The 18,990-nt window shown below is 38.3% G+C and overlaps 1 protein-coding gene across 1 annotated transcript in view; it reads right to left on the minus strand.

Annotated features, from left to right (window-relative positions):
- Positions 1-4,759: 4,759 nt before the first annotated feature.
- The window catches only part of cplx2a (complexin 2a), a 33,466-nt gene continuing 19,235 nt past the window's right edge, over positions 4,760-18,990 (minus strand). The window contains exons 3-4 of the mRNA XM_084716104.1: positions 10,714-10,892; positions 4,760-5,104 (exon numbers count right to left, since the gene is read on the minus strand). Coding sequence (XP_084572230.1) covers positions 4,913-5,104; positions 10,714-10,892 — 371 coding nt within the window. The 3' untranslated portion in view covers positions 4,760-4,912. The remainder of the gene's footprint in view (positions 5,105-10,713; positions 10,893-18,990) is intronic.

Genomic DNA, 18,990 nt, shown 5'->3' on the forward strand with positions numbered 1-18,990 from the left:
AAGGATACCATTAAAGTACAACAACAGCAATAAAAATATAGATTTTTCAAAAAAGGAAACAATAACATGCAAAATATTTCAATTGTAATTAAGTAAAAACACTAATACCGCAATGTAAAAATACCCAAATAAGAATGTGAGTATTTTTTCCATCACAGCAGGTCAGTGATCAGTGTTTCAGTGACTCTCTGTGACTCAGTGAATAGTGTTTTATTTATGGCGGCCCGCCACATTAAAAACTTTGGCACTACGACATGATTTTCTATTTTTGGAGCTGCGCACCTTTTTCGGTCGTGTCTAGAAGGTAACTATTTATTTGCACAACTCTCGCGAGATTTGTCTTCGTTATTCCTACTAAAATATCAAACTCGCGCGATCTTTCGCAGGTCTAGGGTTGCCTTCTAGACACGACCCTCTGTCTCTCTGTCAAACTACAGACAGCAGACTGTCTGTAAACAGCACGATGTTTCACTCTGCAGTGTTTCACACAAACACTTTATTTGTGTGGACACCCAGGTTTGATTTGTCACCAATTTTGGCATTTTTTTTTAATCAGTCCGAGAGGACGACGGTATCAGTGATTGATTAGTGATCAGTCTGCCCTCCTCTCCTCCCTCACCTGTTCACTCTGCTGTGAGAAGGTCTGAAAGTTTCTCTCAGAGAAACACAGACTCTCCTGTTTTACGTTTAGGCCTCCTTATACAGTTGTTTCGTTTTATAAGTGCATCTGGTTGGTGTCGATGTCATTAACCATCACGTCAGTTTCTGTTGTAATAAACTCCGTAATTAACAACAGATCTGATCAGCTAAACCAGCGCCGGAAAGACTAGAAAAGCTGCGCCAGTTAAAATAGAAGCGTCCCGTCAAAATTTAAATTCTTAATAATTTATTGGTTATAGGTCCGAGTCCGTATAGGACGGCGTGTGGGTCCGGACTAGGACCGCGGGCCGCCAGTCAGGACCTTGCCTAAGGGCCCTCACTGTAGTAACCAGCTGCTACATATATATGAACATGGATGTCATATACATGTGTGTATTTATATATACACACACAATGCCTTAACGGCCATCCACGTTCCACACCATTAGTGGTGGAGGCTCGTAGCACTGAGGACCTTGCCTAAGGGCCCTCACTGTATAGATGGTAATGCTCTGACTGGGATTCGTACCCGGGTCTACTGTGTCATAGTCAGTAGCATTACTTACTCATCTAAACAGCTGCGGGGTGCCTGTCATGTATATATGTATATATGTATATATATATGAAAATGAATATATATATGTGTAGCAGCTGTTTAGTGGTTAATGCTACTGACTATGACACAGACGACGTGTGTATACATACATATATAAATGCACACACACATATATATATATATACATGTTCCACGCACTGTGTGTATACATACATATATAAATACACACATATATATACATGTTCATACCTCATCATGCGCGTAGCAGCTGTATAGATTAATGGTAAATGCTACTGACTATGACACAGACGCCCCGGGTACGAATCCCAGTCAGAGCATTACCATCTATACAGTGAGGGCCCTTAGGCAAGGTCCTCAGTGCTACGAGCCTCCACCACTAATGGTGTGGAACGTGGATGGCCGTTAAGGCATTGTGTGTGTATATATAAATACACACATGTATATGACATCCATGTTCATATATATGTAGCAGCTGGTTACTACAGTGAGGGCCCTTAGGCAAGGTCCTTAATGCTACGAGCCTACACCATGAGGAGGACTACAGCACGAGGAGGACTACAGCACGAGGAGGACAAGGATCTACTGGAACATGGATGGCCTGATTAAGGCATTGTGTGTGTATACATATAAATACACACATGTATATAACATCCATATATATGTAGCAGCTGCGGTTAATGCTACTGACTATGTCAGTGCAATACTACAGTGAAGGCCCTTAGGCAAGGTCCTTAGTGCTACGAGCCTACACCACGAGGAGGACTCAGCACGAGGAGGACAAGGATCTACTAGACTGCGTGTGTGTATACATGTTCATATATATGTGTAGCAAATAAAATTTTTTTTTTCTTCAACAATAACAAAGGAAAACGAGAATATTTCAGATCAGAATATTTAAGCTCACATATCCAATTTACATTTGAAAATGGCAGTTTGCCATAAAAAAATATGCTCATATAATAATATTACAAACCCATCAGCCCATCAGGTACAGATGAACATATTGACCTGCTCAATTTAACATTAAGGCCAAAACACACTGAAAACTTCAATAGAAAAGTCAACTGTAGCTTGTATGGCGCACTGCAGGCTTCAGATTTCAAATGTAACACCACAGAACCAGCAGTATTTTATGAAAAGGTTAAACTACTGCACACTGACACGCATGGAGGAGATGAAGAGGAGACTCTTCATCATGACTTACAATAATGCAGTAATTAAGTATTTAAAAGTACACAAATCAGACTTGGAGTAAAAAAAATCTCGCGCCACAGAAGTGTACATTAATATTATGATTCATGATCATAAAAAGTTTTTTTTATATCAAGTCGACACGTGTCCATATTGACACGCTCTCTCTCTCTCTCTCTCTCTCTCTGTGTCTCTGTCTCTCTCTCTCTCTCTCTCTCTCTCTGCTGTGGGTCAGTCTTATTTTTATTCTTACCTGGTTTCAGGTGGAGCTGCAGCTCATCTCCCTCCTCATATACTTGTGTTTCTTTGCACTGAGTCAGTTGCCTAAACAGACAAACCTGTTTACATTGTCGTTTGACAGAAACTCGCGTCTTCGCGACTGCGAGCTGATTTACTTCTCGAGTTGCGCGGCAGCTGACGCAGTGCATTGTGGGACTTGTAGTATGAGTGGTGGGAGTGCTATTTACCGACGGGCCATTCATAATAGACACATGAAATTATCTCGCGGGCCGTATCTAATGGGACTAAATGGCACTCGGCTCGTGGTGCTCAAAACGCCAAAAAAGATACATTTGAAAAATTTAACAGCAATGTCTCTTTCCAGAAATCATGACCTGGTTACTCAAGATAGCCCACAGACCTTGTAGTGAGCAGGTTCATGGCAGTTCTATTGTAGGAAAAAAGTGGTTCTGGTAGATTCAACCACAGAAGAAAAGTAGTTCCTTGATGAACATGCACACAACAAGGTCTGGTGATTATACTGAGGAACGGGTCAGGATTTCTGGAAAAAGACACTGCTGTTGAGTTTTTCAAATTTATTTTTTTGGCACTTTGGCACCATTGAATTCATATTTGAAATAAGGCATATGGCTGATATCTCCAAAATATAGCAACACACACCACAACTATGTAGATGAATAAACACCACTTGTATTGTTCACCTGCCTTTTCCCTGCCTGTTTTGAAGGTAAAACCACATCAGAGAACAGAAGACGACACGTCTTTAATGTCTGTGAACAAGGTTTTAAGTTTTTATTGAATCTCAGGCAGAAACATACATGATAATCCTTTATTGCTCATGGCATTCCACGTCGCCCTCAGCAGTTCATTCTCACACTGAAACCAACAATAAGTAGAACTGAATGAAGCATCACTCCACGTCTCCTTTTAAAACACTCCCGGCTTCGCTGTGTAACTAAATCAGGGTGATCTCTTTCTCTCAAATGATGCAAACTCCGGACTTGTAGTCCACTTTCAAGTCAATACTGCTTATTATAGCTTAAAAATCATAAATACACATCTTATTTATTCACACAGATCCATTCAGTGTTCTCCAAAGTAGTAGATCCTGATAGTAATAGTATATATACTGTAAGTTTGGGTTTTATGGCTGAAAGCTTAAGGTTTTGGCTGTTGTATGAACGGCTACACGGTCATTCTTCATCAAAACAACAAAAAAAAAAGAAAACCCTGCAAACCTGTAAATGAAATTTCCTGAATGCATACATATCTTTTTTTTCCATTTTATTACTGATATTATTAACGGTTATATTGACATGGTAGTGAAAACACACTCAAAACTAAGGAGTTATTGCCTTAATATTTTTTGCATGATAAAGAAGAGGATAAAAGGGGTTGGGGGAGGGTGAGTTGGTACATATTCACACAACAAACCAGACAAATGGCATGCAAGACATGAGAAGGAGACGCACTGAACAGGGGAATAGAAACAGTTTTAAACACTATACACTACGTGGATGTCATTACACGTCGATGTTGGGCGTGGAGGGGAGATAGACGACAGGTCTGACAGAGAATGTGTAACACTGTGTGCAAAAAGTTTGACATAAATTTTAGACATGGTCGGACACAAAACAGTAGCTTTAGGAGCACACAACAGTAATCTTTAAATTTCCATTTTAAAATATGGCTTATCAAGTTATCACATCTTTTTTTTTATTATTTTAGAGACAGACACACAGTTAGTATAATAATTTCATATAATATTTTATGATTGTTTCCCACCTTGAGGCTTGTAATGTATTCATTTATTTATGTACAAATCGAGTGAACAGGGATAGTATTTTTCAGTGCTGCGAGAGAGCTCTGCAGCTATCACAGAGGAGAGAAAAAGGGGTTTAAAACGTCTTAGACTAGAAGGATAAACCATCTAACATTGTGTTTTTAGCCCCTCTGCTTGCCGTTAGCTCCATTAGTGTAACATAGCTAACGTTAACATCAGTCAAGCTAACGTTCACCTGGCTGTTGGCTCAACCTAGCTTAATCTAATGGCTACAGTCACACTGCTGCTTCACATCTGATTTATTTCCCCCACCGTGAAACTTTGATTTATCCCAACATCACAAAACCAAGCTGGATCAAACTTCATTTCATATACTTACAGAGCAAAGTTCACATCTGTTATGTAATGTCATGTCAAGCCAACCTTGTGAGTGTAGCCCATGAACTAAGCTAGATAACGTTAGCATTAGCTAGCGAGCTAGCCTACTTCTTCAGCATGTCTTGCAGCGGGCCTGGCAGGTATTTCATCACTGTGTCCATGATGCTTTCCTCTTCCTCTTCATCGCCGCAGCCGGCCGGCACGGCCTTCTTGGGTCGGGTCAAGCTGCCGGCGGCGGGCTCCTCAGCGGCGGCGGCGGCCTCGGCCTCGGCCTCCTCGCGCTTTTTTAAGCCATACTGGTGGTTAAACACAGAAATATGAATATTTGAAAGTTAGAAGAGTGAAGGACGCAGAGGAAATTCAGGTTAGGAAAAAAATAATTATAGCACTTTACACAGGAGTGATGTGGGGCTGAGCTCATTACTATCATTGGTCTGAATTTTATTTTGAAGGGAATTTTAATGCCAGAGTTGTACCTTAACAATGTTGTATACCTGCGTCAGGCTGCGTTTCTGACTTGTGCGCAATATCACTGATCCTGAGATTTTTCTGAGCCATGCGGTGATCTCAACATGAGACTAACCCTTTAAACTAAAATTTGCACTGATGGCACTAATGAGCTAAACCCTGCAGTAGGCATCACATGACTGCGGTATTGTGGTAATACAGTTATCGTCACAGCCCTACCTGCAAATTAAACAGTGACCGCTACACATAGACAGTATAATAAGTGGATGTTTGAAAAGACAAGCCACTGCGCCAGTGACTAATACCTGCTGTCTTTCTTTCTTTGGCCAGCAGGGGGCGACTCCACTGGTTGCAAAAAGATGACCTAGTTCTCACTTGATTTATCACCTCAATAAACACTTTCCTATTGAGTTTATGGTCTCAATCAGAATTTTAAAGTCTTTTTTAATACAGCATGATGTTCATTTAGTAGATTATGGTTCCACTGAGAGTAAAATAGATGATAAATCAGGGAATGCTTTAGAGTGTGGCTAATTTATGATTAACAAGTCGCTACCAAAATGTGTCTCAGTTCTCAGTCTGATCCAATAAGAATAAAGGAATAGAAATGCATGTCCTCCTCAGCTCCACCCTAAAAATATGGTCTCAATTCAAACAAGGTGGGTGCAACCACAATGCCAAACTCAAGGCTTTATTATAGTCTATGCACTGTACTAATGCACTACTCTTTACTCTTTGTACATCCCAGTGGCCGCTGCTATTCCTTTATGTTTTCTTAGCTTGTTGTGGAGCGTCTTTTCCGCCCAAGTGGCCAAAAAAATCTATTATGGCAGCTTTAAGAAGTGAGTTGCCTTCTGACCCTAAAAGCTTGACACCAAGTTGTGCTGAGTCAACAGTTCAGCTTGTAGCATCATAAGCATGGGATGTCATACAGTTTGGTGTCTGTATGTGTGTGTGTGTGTGTGTGTGTGTGTGTGTGTGGGCGTGGGTGAGGGAGAGGGGTGAAAAATACCATGCGTTGATAATAAAATGCTACATTTATTATATTTGGCTTTAATTATATTGAATAATAAGTGATATGATTTGCTTAGAAAACAGCCACTTCTGCCTTTTTAAGCTCCAAGTCAGATATAACGTGGATCCGCTTTGAAATTCCAACTCAACATGTAATTACAATAATCTAAAATGAATGCAGCATAATGCACATGTACTGCTCCTCATCCATCCTATTCAACAATGTTTCATCCCATGGAGCCTTTTTCTGTTTTTGTGTTTTGAGCGGCTGCAAACCCTTCATCTGTCTCCTTCTCTTGTTCCTGTCTGTGTCTTTCAGCTTCGAATATGTCAAAAACACAGTAGATGTCTTGTTCTGTTTTCCAGTGTTCACACTATGACAGTGCGTGTCAAAATTCTGCAGTATGTATTTGTTTTACAAAGGCACACAACAAAAATCACACACGCTTTGAAAACTGTTGAGATACCAAAGCTGCATTAAAAAAGGGTGGAATTATGGAAATATTATTCTTCACCAGTAGTGGAGAAAATAAAAAGGGCACTAACTGTATGTGATGGGGTACCAGCGTGCCCAAAGCTGTAATGTGTTTTATCTATTGGCAGGACACACTAGAGGACACTTGTGTGGGCACTTTATTATGTATTGTACATTAAAAGGGCACACTAGAGAGCATTTTATCATGTTTTCTCACCTGGAAGGGCACCCTAAAGCATACTTTATCAGATTTTGTCCACTAGAAGGGCATCTGAATGGAACTTTATCAGATTTTGTCCACTGGAAGGACACTTTAGAGGGTACTTTATCAGGTTTTATCCACTAGAAGGACACTCAGGGCACTTAAGAGGGCACATTTTGCACCATTTTTTGAACATGAGGGCACCAGGTTTGAAAAAATGCTGCAAGGTCCACCACTGTTCCTCACTAGCAAAGGCAGAATCTGAGACAGAACATAAGACTGTGCTTTTGTAAAATATCCAATTGTTATCAGTGTCAAAATTTCCCAACAACTGGATGCTTTACACATGGCACTGTTTGCTTTGTCATCCATTATATTCAGTAAAAGTTCGATAAAGGTTAAAGACATCATCTGCAATATGGACATTTCTCGCAGTATCTGGAACAGTGGGATGAAGCTGTGGAGGAAGCTGACAGAAACCTTCCGGTAACGAGCGCATTGGGAGTTGTTCCTCACTCTTTGTTTTCCTGTGGGAGAACTTAAGAATAGAGGAGGTGAGGAGCCAGGGGAGAAGTGCCGCTCTTCATCCTGCTTGATTCACAGTATTCCCCTCAGACCTGCCCCACCCTCAGACTGCCTGTCTTCCACACCGTCTCCGCAGTGAAGTGCTTACACTGCAGCCTGCACCACAGCCTCGTGGAGAAGACAACTTAAAGACTGACTGCAGCTGTGCTCAAAGCAGACAATAAAATACACATTATACTGAATAACACAAATACTAACTCCTCCGCACGGCCACAAGCCTCACCAGCAGCGTTTCCGTAACGGAGTGTTTTGCCCGCCTGATTATGTTTACTTGCTCAGATTTTGTTGATTAGGTCATGTTTCCTTGCTCTTTGTGTTTCCACCATGGAGAAACAGGCTTCATGGCTAAATACAATAAAATAAAATGTACAACTGCACCTTTTGGAATTTAGGCATAAGATTTATGGAGCAGAATATATCAGAAATAGAATATAGTATGTAGTACTAGTATGTTTTCATTAGTATATAATCACATTATTGTGTTTTTGTAACCTTAGAATGAGCTCATTATAATCAGGGTTGGGGAGTTATGGATTACATGTAATCAAGATAATGTAATCAGATTACATTAGATAAGTAACTATAATCAGCCCAGATTACATTTGAAAAATGTTAATTTAGATTATAGTGACCTTTTTAAGGATTACTTCATTACATTTTTTACTACATCTTCAAAACATGGCAGTTTTTAGATTCTGACCAGTGTTCTATTAACTCAAACACTCGTCTGACATAAGGAGTTTCTTAAGAAACCGCTCCACAAAAAAGACATCTATGATAAAATGCATTTAATTTGCACTCAAAATGTTTTGAGATGTTCAAAAAGAGAAAAAGAGCTTTTGTGGAACTCCATTGCATCCAGTTTTTCAGTATTAGGTGCAATATTTAAATTTTTGATTCTTAAGTAATCCAAACATATTCTGATTAGATTATTAATTGTAAAAACAGTGATATAACTGAATACATTTCAAAGTAATCTGAGCCAGCTCTGTTTATATCTACAGAGGGAGCAGGTCCTCTGACTGCCATGTTGCACCATGTTTCTACAGTAGCCCAGAGTGGACATAACACAGGAAATAGCTGGGCAAACAATTAATAAACCTACAATAAACATTAAACATCATATTAGGCTAAACAGTTTAACCATATTTGGTATTGAAGTAATCCAAAAGTAACATAAAGTAATCAAGTTACATTACTTAAATATTCTACTTAATACTTGACTTAGGTTACATTTTTTAATAAGTAATTAGTAATCATATTGGAATACATTTTTAAATTAACTCTCCCAAACCTGGATATTACAATTGATATATTTAATATATCAAATATAAATTATTGCAATAAAAACTGTACTGTACTGCAATAATAGCCACCATAATATTACATGGCTACTTATTTTATTTATTATTTTTATTTTACTTCATAAAACAATTGCTACTGACTCCTCCGTTGTTTTTGTTTTGCAGTTTTACTCACATAACTCAAATATTTATTGCCAAAGATAATTCATGCCAAATGTTTGCCCATGTCCTGTTCCAGTGTCCAAAAGAAAACAGAAGCACTTTAATTTAACAAGAAATCTGATAACACAACCACATTATTTCATTTTTTCAAGTTGTCATTTTTCTTTGATTTCAATCACAATAAATATCATGTTGTGGACTTTTTGTTGAGGAATTATCGTACCTCGTACCGAGCTGTTGGTGTCGTTGCATCCAGGTTATTACAGTTGTACCTAAAGCATTTAATGAGCAAGAATTTCTGCAGAAATCTTGGAGAGCAGTTTGCATTTCTAAAGCAGTCCTCTGTCTGCCCACCCATTTCTGTCCAAACATTCAAATGTATTCTGATTAATCACAGCTCCTCGTTTTGTTCTACTTCTCTCAGCTCCGTCCAAATCCTTCCTGACGCTCCGCTCATCTATTTTATAATCTCAGAAGAAGTTAAAAATAGCATCAAAGCAAACACAAATAGTGCGATATTAGACTAGGTCAAACACAGGTCTGGTATAAAAAGAGTTTTGCTGTCATGCAGCTGAAATGTGAGGCCTTCAGAAGCTGCTTAAACTTCAAAAGACGGGACAAGACGGCGCACAGAATCATCCAAACCTGCATGTGACACATTTTCAGGTTGATTTTTTTACTCTCGCTTGTCTCTTTTCTTTCTTTTGTTCAAGTTTAGTTTTCACATGCCTGTTTGCATCCATTGTTAGAAATGATTTTTATATGTTGTTTTTCTGTGTTTTTACATGGCTGTATGGCTAAATATGTCACATTTACATGATGGAAGTGATGGAATGCCATTTTACTCAATATTAAATAAATAAACAAGGCTATGACGTAAATGCTGAAATAAAAATAAAATTAGGCAATAAATGTCTAAATTCCCATAAATATAAATGAATGAGTCAGTATAGTTAAATAAATAAATAGGTTTTTGTTTTTTTAAAAAAAAGACACTAGTTATTTCAGGGTACTTGTATTTCATAATTTATTTCATGGGGATCTTATTTCATAATTCCATATCTATTTGTTTCAGTGGAGTTCTGATCTACTCTGATCTGATCTGAACCCTTTTGTTTGCATCGAACAAATGGAAATAAAAAAATGAGCTGGGAAATAATAAATAAATGTGCAATTATGAAATAAGAGTCCCTTGAAATAAATAAAAGTAGTCATTTGAAACAAGTCATTTAGTTTAAAACAAGAAAATCTTAAAATAAAACTTCATAAAAAACTAAATAAACTAAATAAAACTGATAAAAATGTATTCTTCAACTCTACTGACTAATTTCTAAATGTAAATGTGTCTATTACATTTACATGTATATACTTATTAATTTATTTATTTAAGGATTTACATAATGCCTTATTTATTTATATATTCATTTATTTATTAAATATTAACTTTAATGGTATTCCATACAATTGCTCATGATAATGAATGTGCAGTGTCCATTCTTCAATAAAACACAAACAAACAAAAAAATTAATCTTTCATGTATTTCCTGTTTCTTTGTGTTGGTGGCTGTTTTCCAGGTGATACGAGGCTGACTGACTTGTTTCTTTGTGTTTTGGCTTCATGCATGAGTTTCATTGTGTCAGCAGGTTATTAGACACACATGTAATTCTAAACATACATAATGTTGTCTCTCGTACCTTATCCCTGATGCCTTGCCTCATGCTTTCCCTCTCAGCCTCCATCTTGGCGTATTTGGCCTTCCTCTCCTCCTCCTGCTGCCTCAGGGCCTCCTGTCTCTCCTCCTCTTTCTTCGCTGCGTCGGGGTCCTCCTCCTTCTCCTCCCCGCCCAGCATCTTGCCCACATCAGGAGGACCTCCTGAGAAATAGAGGGGGGGGGGGGGTAAAAAAAAAAAAAAGGATTACAGGAGGAGACACAATGACAGCTCTAGCAGGCCGCTGGGATTGAGATGTCAAACTATCAAATTAGTCTGTAAGACACAGTGAGGGAAACGAGTAAAGACAGACTGCAGTCAGAGAGACACAAGACAAGCAGGTAAATGGACTTCTGGGACACCATTGCTGCTATTGTCTGATTCGTAGAACATTGTCATTTTCCTTAATGTCTATAAGTGAAAATCTATTTTTTGCATCTTTGTGTTAATAAAGAACTCTTTATATGTAACTCTCTTATATTTTTTATGTATTTTGTTCTTTATTGTTTCATTGTGCTTCCCTGTGATATTTCAGTTAAAACGAATGTGGTGTGACATACTATTCTTTGGTTTATCATTTTTATTCATTTAAATGTGGTAGGACTCCTCGGCGTTTTGCTGATATCTCTGCACGAGTCAAATAATTGCTGATCTGTGTCACTGATGACAGTAGAGTGACGGCGCACATGGCCTCGAGAGCACAACTCCACTACTACACTATCTGCTGGCACATCACACTCACTGTATTTGCCATTGTTTATACTGTATACATTTTATGCAATTGTTACTCTCAAAATTGTCTGTTTGGATTTGAAAATATTCATGTTTATTCTTTTGATCCTCTGTAATGATCTCTCCCTCTACATCAACACTGACCTCAGACTCATTGTAAATTTTACCATTATGCTTTTTGCTGCTACTGAACATTTAACATGAACTCTTTTTACTTTTTTTAACATCTGCCCCATCCACCTCCCTTTTTCAACTATAGAAGAACAGTACACTAAATTCCCACTAAAAACCTCAACAACACAATGTATAGTCAACAGAAAATAATGAGATAAATGAATAATAACAATTAAAAAAATCAAAACAAAAAGTAAATTAATTGGTACAAATCATATTCTACCAAAAAATTTCAAAAATGATTAATACCAAGACTCTAATTCCAATTGTTGGTGAAATGTTATGTCTTCAGGGAATTTATATATATGAGATGTATGTAATTTATTTAATTTTTGGTTTGCTTATTGTTAAAAAAAATCACCACTTCAGACTATTTAAAAAATATGTTAAAAGCCTTCAAAATCTAAAACTACCTACTGACAACATAGGTATGTGCTATTGTAATCATCTTTACAGAAACATGATTTAATCAGGCATAAAAAAACATTAGCTATACTATACCTCAAGGACCCCTGTCTCACTTCCTGGTTTAAAAAAGAACCAGGCTGGCCCATTACAAGGTTTAATAGCCAAGAGTTTGATCTTTTAAAATACATTTTCCAGCATAATTGAGGAGTAAAAATCTCTTTGAAATACAGTTTTGCCCCACTTCTTAAGAATGAGTGAAATAATAATAATATATTGAAAAACAGTTTTTATGTGACAGACTTGTCACTTATATACCTCAACCATTGTACCTGGACTTTATTTTTGGCCCACAGTGGAAGCAGTTCAAACAGTCCATAGGTGATAGAGGTCATACTTCCATGTATTCAATAAAAGGCTGCCAGATCCATTAACACATAAAGATAACTACGTCCTTTAACAACTCATTTTTGCACAATCTTGACCATAATTAACCATTTCACTGCAGTATTCATTACAAATAACTGAGACTGCAGACTCTCCGGGTACACGCCCAGTGTCCCCTCTGCTAGCTGCACAGCACCCGAGTGCTTTGAAGAAGAAGTGGCCTCTCGCTGCTCTTTTCATTCATGCATACAGAACAAATGTTTCCGGTGCCACAGCCAGGATTTACTGACTATTAACAATTTATTGCCTGTCATGAGTCCACATCTCAGCCTGCAGCACAAAACTAGGAACTTAAACATTTTTCATAATATCTATTTCGCATTTCATGTATTCCTTTTACGCAAGCTTTTTTCAATAATGTGCTCATTTCAAAACCTTTTTTTTTTTTTGCCAAGTGCCCCCTGACTAAAACATTTTTGGTAGAAAAAATGGTTATAAGGAAGCGTTTTTTTTCCCTCTGTATTTTCAGCTGTTTCTTTTACATTTCAACCACAACTTACATTCCTATGTTTAAAAACTGGATTTAAAAGATACATAGTCCCACCATCATAACACAACAGAATGACAGCACACAAATATAATATAAAGCTTCCTCAAAAAGAAATTGTACCTTTATTCTACCTCTTTCCTCCTAAATTCATCCTCCACACTCCATCATGAAAACAATGCACATTTAAAAATATCCATCAAAGAGTTGGTTCAAACTAAGGTCCCACCTCTCATTCAGCAGATAACTAATCATACTTGAGGATAATGGTGTAGCGCTTGGAGTGGCCTATCAGATTTCAGGGGTTGCCAGCCCTGGTGGAGCTGGAACTGGAGCTAGAGGACCACTGTACATCATCAACAATGCTTGGTGCCTTTCACTGGAGAATAATCAGGTCAACTTCAACTGATCAACAACTGCTTTAATTTGAAATGTTGTTACGGCTAGAGACAACATATGAGGGGGGTCAGGTTCAATCTGGCAGTCGTGGTGGCATTGCAGTAGGTGCTTCACCATCTGTTGTCGGGCAGGAATCTGCATTGCTTTGTGAAGCATTCTGGGCTGCACTGTGTGTGGCAGATGCTAAATAAATAAAGCTGGGTTAAGGTGAGTTGAGTGTCTAACTTTAAATGATCAGAACCAGCAGACAGACTAACAGATGAACTGGTGAAGAGTTGCTGTATAATAAGTGATTAGAGAGCATACAGCATGAATATGAGTTTTGACTATTACACAACAAGACACGAGCCCTGGAATGTCTTACGCAAGCCTTCTTACACTCCCTGTAGGAGTTAAACATCCCATGAAATAATGCCTCTGCGTAGTACAGAGGCAGGGGCAGAAAAATGCTGAGTGTTGCAAACGAGAATAAGAGAAACGAGAGAAACCTGTCACCAAGCATCAACAGAAAATAGAAAGATGAAGAGGAAAAAAAGTGGTCTGAGGGATTAGGGCAAAAGGCAGGAGCAGATAAGTAGTGAAGAGGAGGGAAAAAAAGAAAAGAGGAGAGAAGGACGACAGAGATATGGAGTCTGAATATGGTGACAAAACAACCAGATGTATTTAGAAAAACAAGGAGAGTGTGAGGGAGAGAATCTGTCAGAAACTATTGAGTCCAATTAACTGAGCTGTTCCAGTTAGTGGGATTACCCAGCAGTTTCTGTGGGACCGGATAGAGAGACGGAGGGTGACAGCTGAAAAGATGGAGGGAGGAGAAAATGGAGGGAGTGACAAGAGGAAACTGAAGAGAGGGGGAGAGAAAATGAGGTGTAAAGGAAAGGATGAAAGGAGAAAGTGTGGATGGGAGGAGGAGGAGGTGGAGGGAAAGGTTGAGAGGCAGACAAAGGGCATCTGAGGAGAGAAAGCAAGCAGCCGAGAAAGAAAGGCAGAGTTCTCCTTCAGCCGGCAGCTGCCCCCGGTGCCGTATTTTGAGTCATCAGCATAAAAGAAAACGAACTGCAGCAAAATGCGGAGCGAGATAAAAGACAGGAGAGACAGAGGGGAGGATGAAGTGGGAAGGGATGCGTGCAAGAGCAATGAAGGAGAAAACGAAAGAGTAGAAAAAGAAATGAAAACATTAGGAAAACTGCAGGCTATAAAAACAGAATGAGATTTGTACAGTTACAAGTTCTGGAGGTGACTATGCAGGGCTGTTTTCAAATCAAATGATAAACTAATCTATCTTAATCTAGACATTGAGATAAAGTATTTAGAGCTGCATTTAATTGCATTTACTTTTTTCTTACACTGTAAAAAAAAAATCATGCAGGTATTCAGTTGAATTAACTAATCTTTTTTTCATTAACTCAACGTAAATATGCAAGTTCTATTTCTCCAAGTTAATTAGAGGAAATCAAATTAGTTTATCGTACTTGTCAATGTGACTGAAGAGCTGTTGCTTTGACTTTATATCTTAAGCATATTGTTTGTGACATGTTTGCTGATTTAATACAGTATCAAGTTTGACAAGAAAAGTTCAGTTTAAATCATTACAAAATTATCTAAACTTTTCAGTCAACTTAAAATTTAACTAAGTTTTTTAAGTTAAGAAAGTATATTTACAGTATATAAGAGATGTGAAGGAAGAGGAGACAACATCTGTTTAACATTTGTGCAACATCTGGATGGACACTCGGCTTATAATAGAACAAAGTGATATGAAGAATTGGCTTTACTGTTTTATGCAAATATGATTTAAAATGAAGTGATTTGATTTAATCTAAAAGTTATCCGTCTACGTAGACAGAGAGTTAATGGTATTATCGGATTAAAGAGTAAGATGTAATAGAAACTTTTTCACTATATGGTAAGCAGCTTTCATTTGAATGAGTGGGTCACAACCTTTTTAAATACCGTACATCAATAGTTTTTAATACACAGCCTAGGAAGTGGAACAGTATGAAAGCCAAAATGGCTGAAGAGACAAAGAAAATGGCCACCAACAGAGACTCTGTCAAATATCAGTGCAGTTACCCTCCACCACTGTACAGGTGGTGGACAGGTGCTCTCTGGGAGTTGCAGAACACCACTGCAATGAGGGCACAGCAACAACGACAGAGACTGAACAGGAAATAAATAAAACAACAGATCAATCATATTAACGAGCCACTTAGATGTATGCGAGGGAGACGGAGACGGATGAGAAAGAAATCCAGAGAGAAAATTTCAAAGTAAACGGAGGTATCGCTGTGTCAGCATCTGATGAACAGCGCAGAGAAGCTGACATGGCAATATCTGCCCAACTATGATACACTCTGTTAGCTCTCTTACAGGTGTGTGGGTGTGTGTGGGAGAGAAACATCGTGAGGAATGAACAGAGCTAAAGTGCACATATACAGTGAGTGTCCCTATATGCACATGAGGATATGAATAATGAACTAGTTCCATTTTAAGCTCTCATGGATGACTTCTTATGCGATGGAGCCGTTACTCTTCATGTGTGTGAATGCAGGTGCAGGTTACAGTGTGTGTTCATATGTAAATGCCTGCATACGCGTGAGTGAATGCATATTTATTATGTATGCAAAGTCTCTGCAGTGACTTTGCATTAATGATAACATTTACATGCAAACAGTGTTTGAGATAGCGGCTCATATCCCACTTAAAGTGTTACTCCGGACTGTTTATTGGCAACTTTAATCCGCACTCGCCCCGCCACATCCAGACATACTGTATAGACTCCATCTTATCTTAATTGCGTTGCTAGAAGACAGCTTGCATCTGAGTTTATTTTCTGTCAGCAGCTTATATAAGCAAATACCACAAGAGGAATTAAAGTTGGACCAATCAAGAATCAGTTTTTGCAAATGGTTTAGCTGCAGTGATTAATCAGTGAATCAATTACTTGTATAATCACTTATCTATTACAACAATCGACTATTCTGATAAACAACTGATTGTTTGAATCTTTTTTTTTTTTTAAGAAAAAATGTCTGATTCCAGGTTCTTAAATGTGAGGATTGTACCTGCTAATGGATACACTTTGTGTAACCTAACCATCTAAAAAACATCAGGCTCAAACTGTGAGACAAATATTCTAGACCCCTAAAGGAAGGAGTACAGTTACACTGCTGCTTCAGTGTATTTAAACTTTTTAACACTCAGCACTTTTCGCAGCATTTTTGATTGGTCAGCACCATTCAAACATTTAAAATTAAGATAAATTTCATCTGTGTTACTTCGGACACTTCTCTCTCTTTGTCATATCACTGAGCATTTACGTGATAGTATAGGCTAACAGATTGTACTGGATCATACTTTTTTCCTCCCCCTGATATCCAATCCTGTGATTTTGGCCAATATCAATACTGAGTATTGACTCATCCCGAGTCCTCTACGACAGTAAATTGAATATCTGATATTTGAGAATGGACATTTGGGAAACATTTTTCACTATTTTCTGGATCAAAAATGTAATCAATTATTTGAGAAAATGATCGATTGACAAATCATGAAAACAATCATGAGTTGCAGCTAGTGTTTTCTGGTATTTCTGTGTACAAATGACAACGACTTAACACTTTGAAACAGTGTGCAGTTCTTATGTTTTAAGTTACATACTGTATCACATGACTTGCAGCATGTGACTTATGCAATGTAACATGAACCCAAATCAAACTATGACTGTTTTACAATGTTTAAATGTGTAAAAAAAATGTCAATCTGTTGAACGTAACTGACTGCTGCTCATTATACTCTCTGCTGTAACTCTCTTTGGCTGTAGTTAGCCAGCTAGCTTCCATTAGTTCAGTTAGCTGTGCAGCTAGCGGCCCTGTTATGAATTGAATTTGGTCGAGCCTGCAGCTCAAAGCACCAGAGGAGTTTACACCGTGGGCAAAGGAGCCAGCTGACAACAAGGAATACTGTTGTGAGGTGAATTACAGCATCTCTGGCCGTGACTCCGGGAGCGATAAAGATGGCAGGTGTGGACATGAAAGACTTGAAGCAAACAAGAGCAGAGCAGAGAGGCAGAGGAGCCAATATATTTTCATGTCTAACGCAGTGGACTAAGGATTTATTTTCAGCCAAATCAGCTGGTGGTTGTTGAACAGAGGAAAGACTAACCCAGATTTTTTGGAGCATTTTGTTGTTTCTGTCTGAGTTTGAAGTGTGTTTTACAAACAAGCTCATCTAAGAGACAGACCTGATTTCAGAAGGAGTGCAGGTGTAAAAATATTTCCTTTTATAAGACTATAACAGAGCTTGTGAAAGCAGTAAACCGCTCACGTTCATCTCCCAGGTGAAATGATGCTCACGTCACATGTTAAAGCACAAAGTGGTATTACTAGTCAGGACCGGCTGGGGCTAGTTGGTTAGCATGCTAACCTCAGTAGATATCTCCTCAACACAAAGCATAGACGTCTGTGACACATTATAACTGTTCACATTCTATTGATAATCATATTTGATAATCATATTTGAATGCAGACTGAACAGACCTGGTTGTAATGACAAAGTATCCCTGATGTATCCAGATGTTTCAGAGCCAGGGTAAGAGCTTACACTGCAAACAGTGTTCAGGATCAGCATATGATCTGGGTGTACCTGAACATTCCTAACGGAGTCCGTGTAAACGCTGCTATTGAGCCCTGTAACTGGAGCAATGACTCACAACCAGCTAATCCTCATTGTCAAAAGATTCCCTTACCATGCACGGCCCAAAAAAAGCCCTGCAGAACCTCTTTTAACTAGATTATGCCAAAGCAAAACAAACTCGGTCCGCTTTCAAAAAATCTTATTAGCACATTCAGATTGTCTTTGTTCAAATGTAAAAAAAAGAGGATCCTGGGAGACAAAGCTCTGAGTTATATTGAGCTACGTATGATCCCGGCTCCCGCTTTGTGAGCCATTCTAGAGATACAGCAATGTCCTTTCAAACCAGAATAATTCTATTAAGCTCTCAGGCATCACATAAGCTGTGTCGAGCCATGTTTTTCATTAAAGTGTCTCTACACTTTATCCCTGCGTATGCCATAAGGTTGTAGTAGTTGTGGGAATGACACTCAATATATAAGCTGATAAAAGCCTGCAATGGAAAGCTGACAAGTTGGACTTTAACCTCCTTTCATCATTTTGGTATAATCTGCGTTATAATAGATGAGTCAACAACAGCAAAGACAAAGAGGCACTTTGCTGAGAAAGTCTCCATCATGCTGATCCAAAGCCAGTTTACACCTACAGTATACTAGTATGGAATTTGACTTATGACTAACAACGCTGATTACACTGGAAAAAAAAGTTTTATTTGTTAATAAGTGAATTCCTCTTAAAACTTCTAGTATTTATTATCAGATAGTGCTGTGTATTGGCAAGAATCTGGAGATACGATACATATCATGATACTGTGATAAATTGTGAGTGATATATTCCTATTTTTTTAAATCTAATTTTAAGAAAACTGTGATAGTATTAAGAACACACCAGCGTATGCATAAAATCTGAGTTAAAAGTTTACTTTTTTTATGGTATCAAAACAGGGAGGTTAGGTAAGCACACTGCCATCTAGTGGTCGGGGATCT

Source organism: Lutjanus erythropterus, chromosome 3, assembly GCF_056507025.1.
Source record: "Lutjanus erythropterus isolate fLutEry1 chromosome 3, fLutEry1.hap2, whole genome shotgun sequence".
Taxonomy (NCBI): Eukaryota; Metazoa; Chordata; class Actinopteri; order Lutjaniformes; family Lutjanidae; genus Lutjanus; species Lutjanus erythropterus.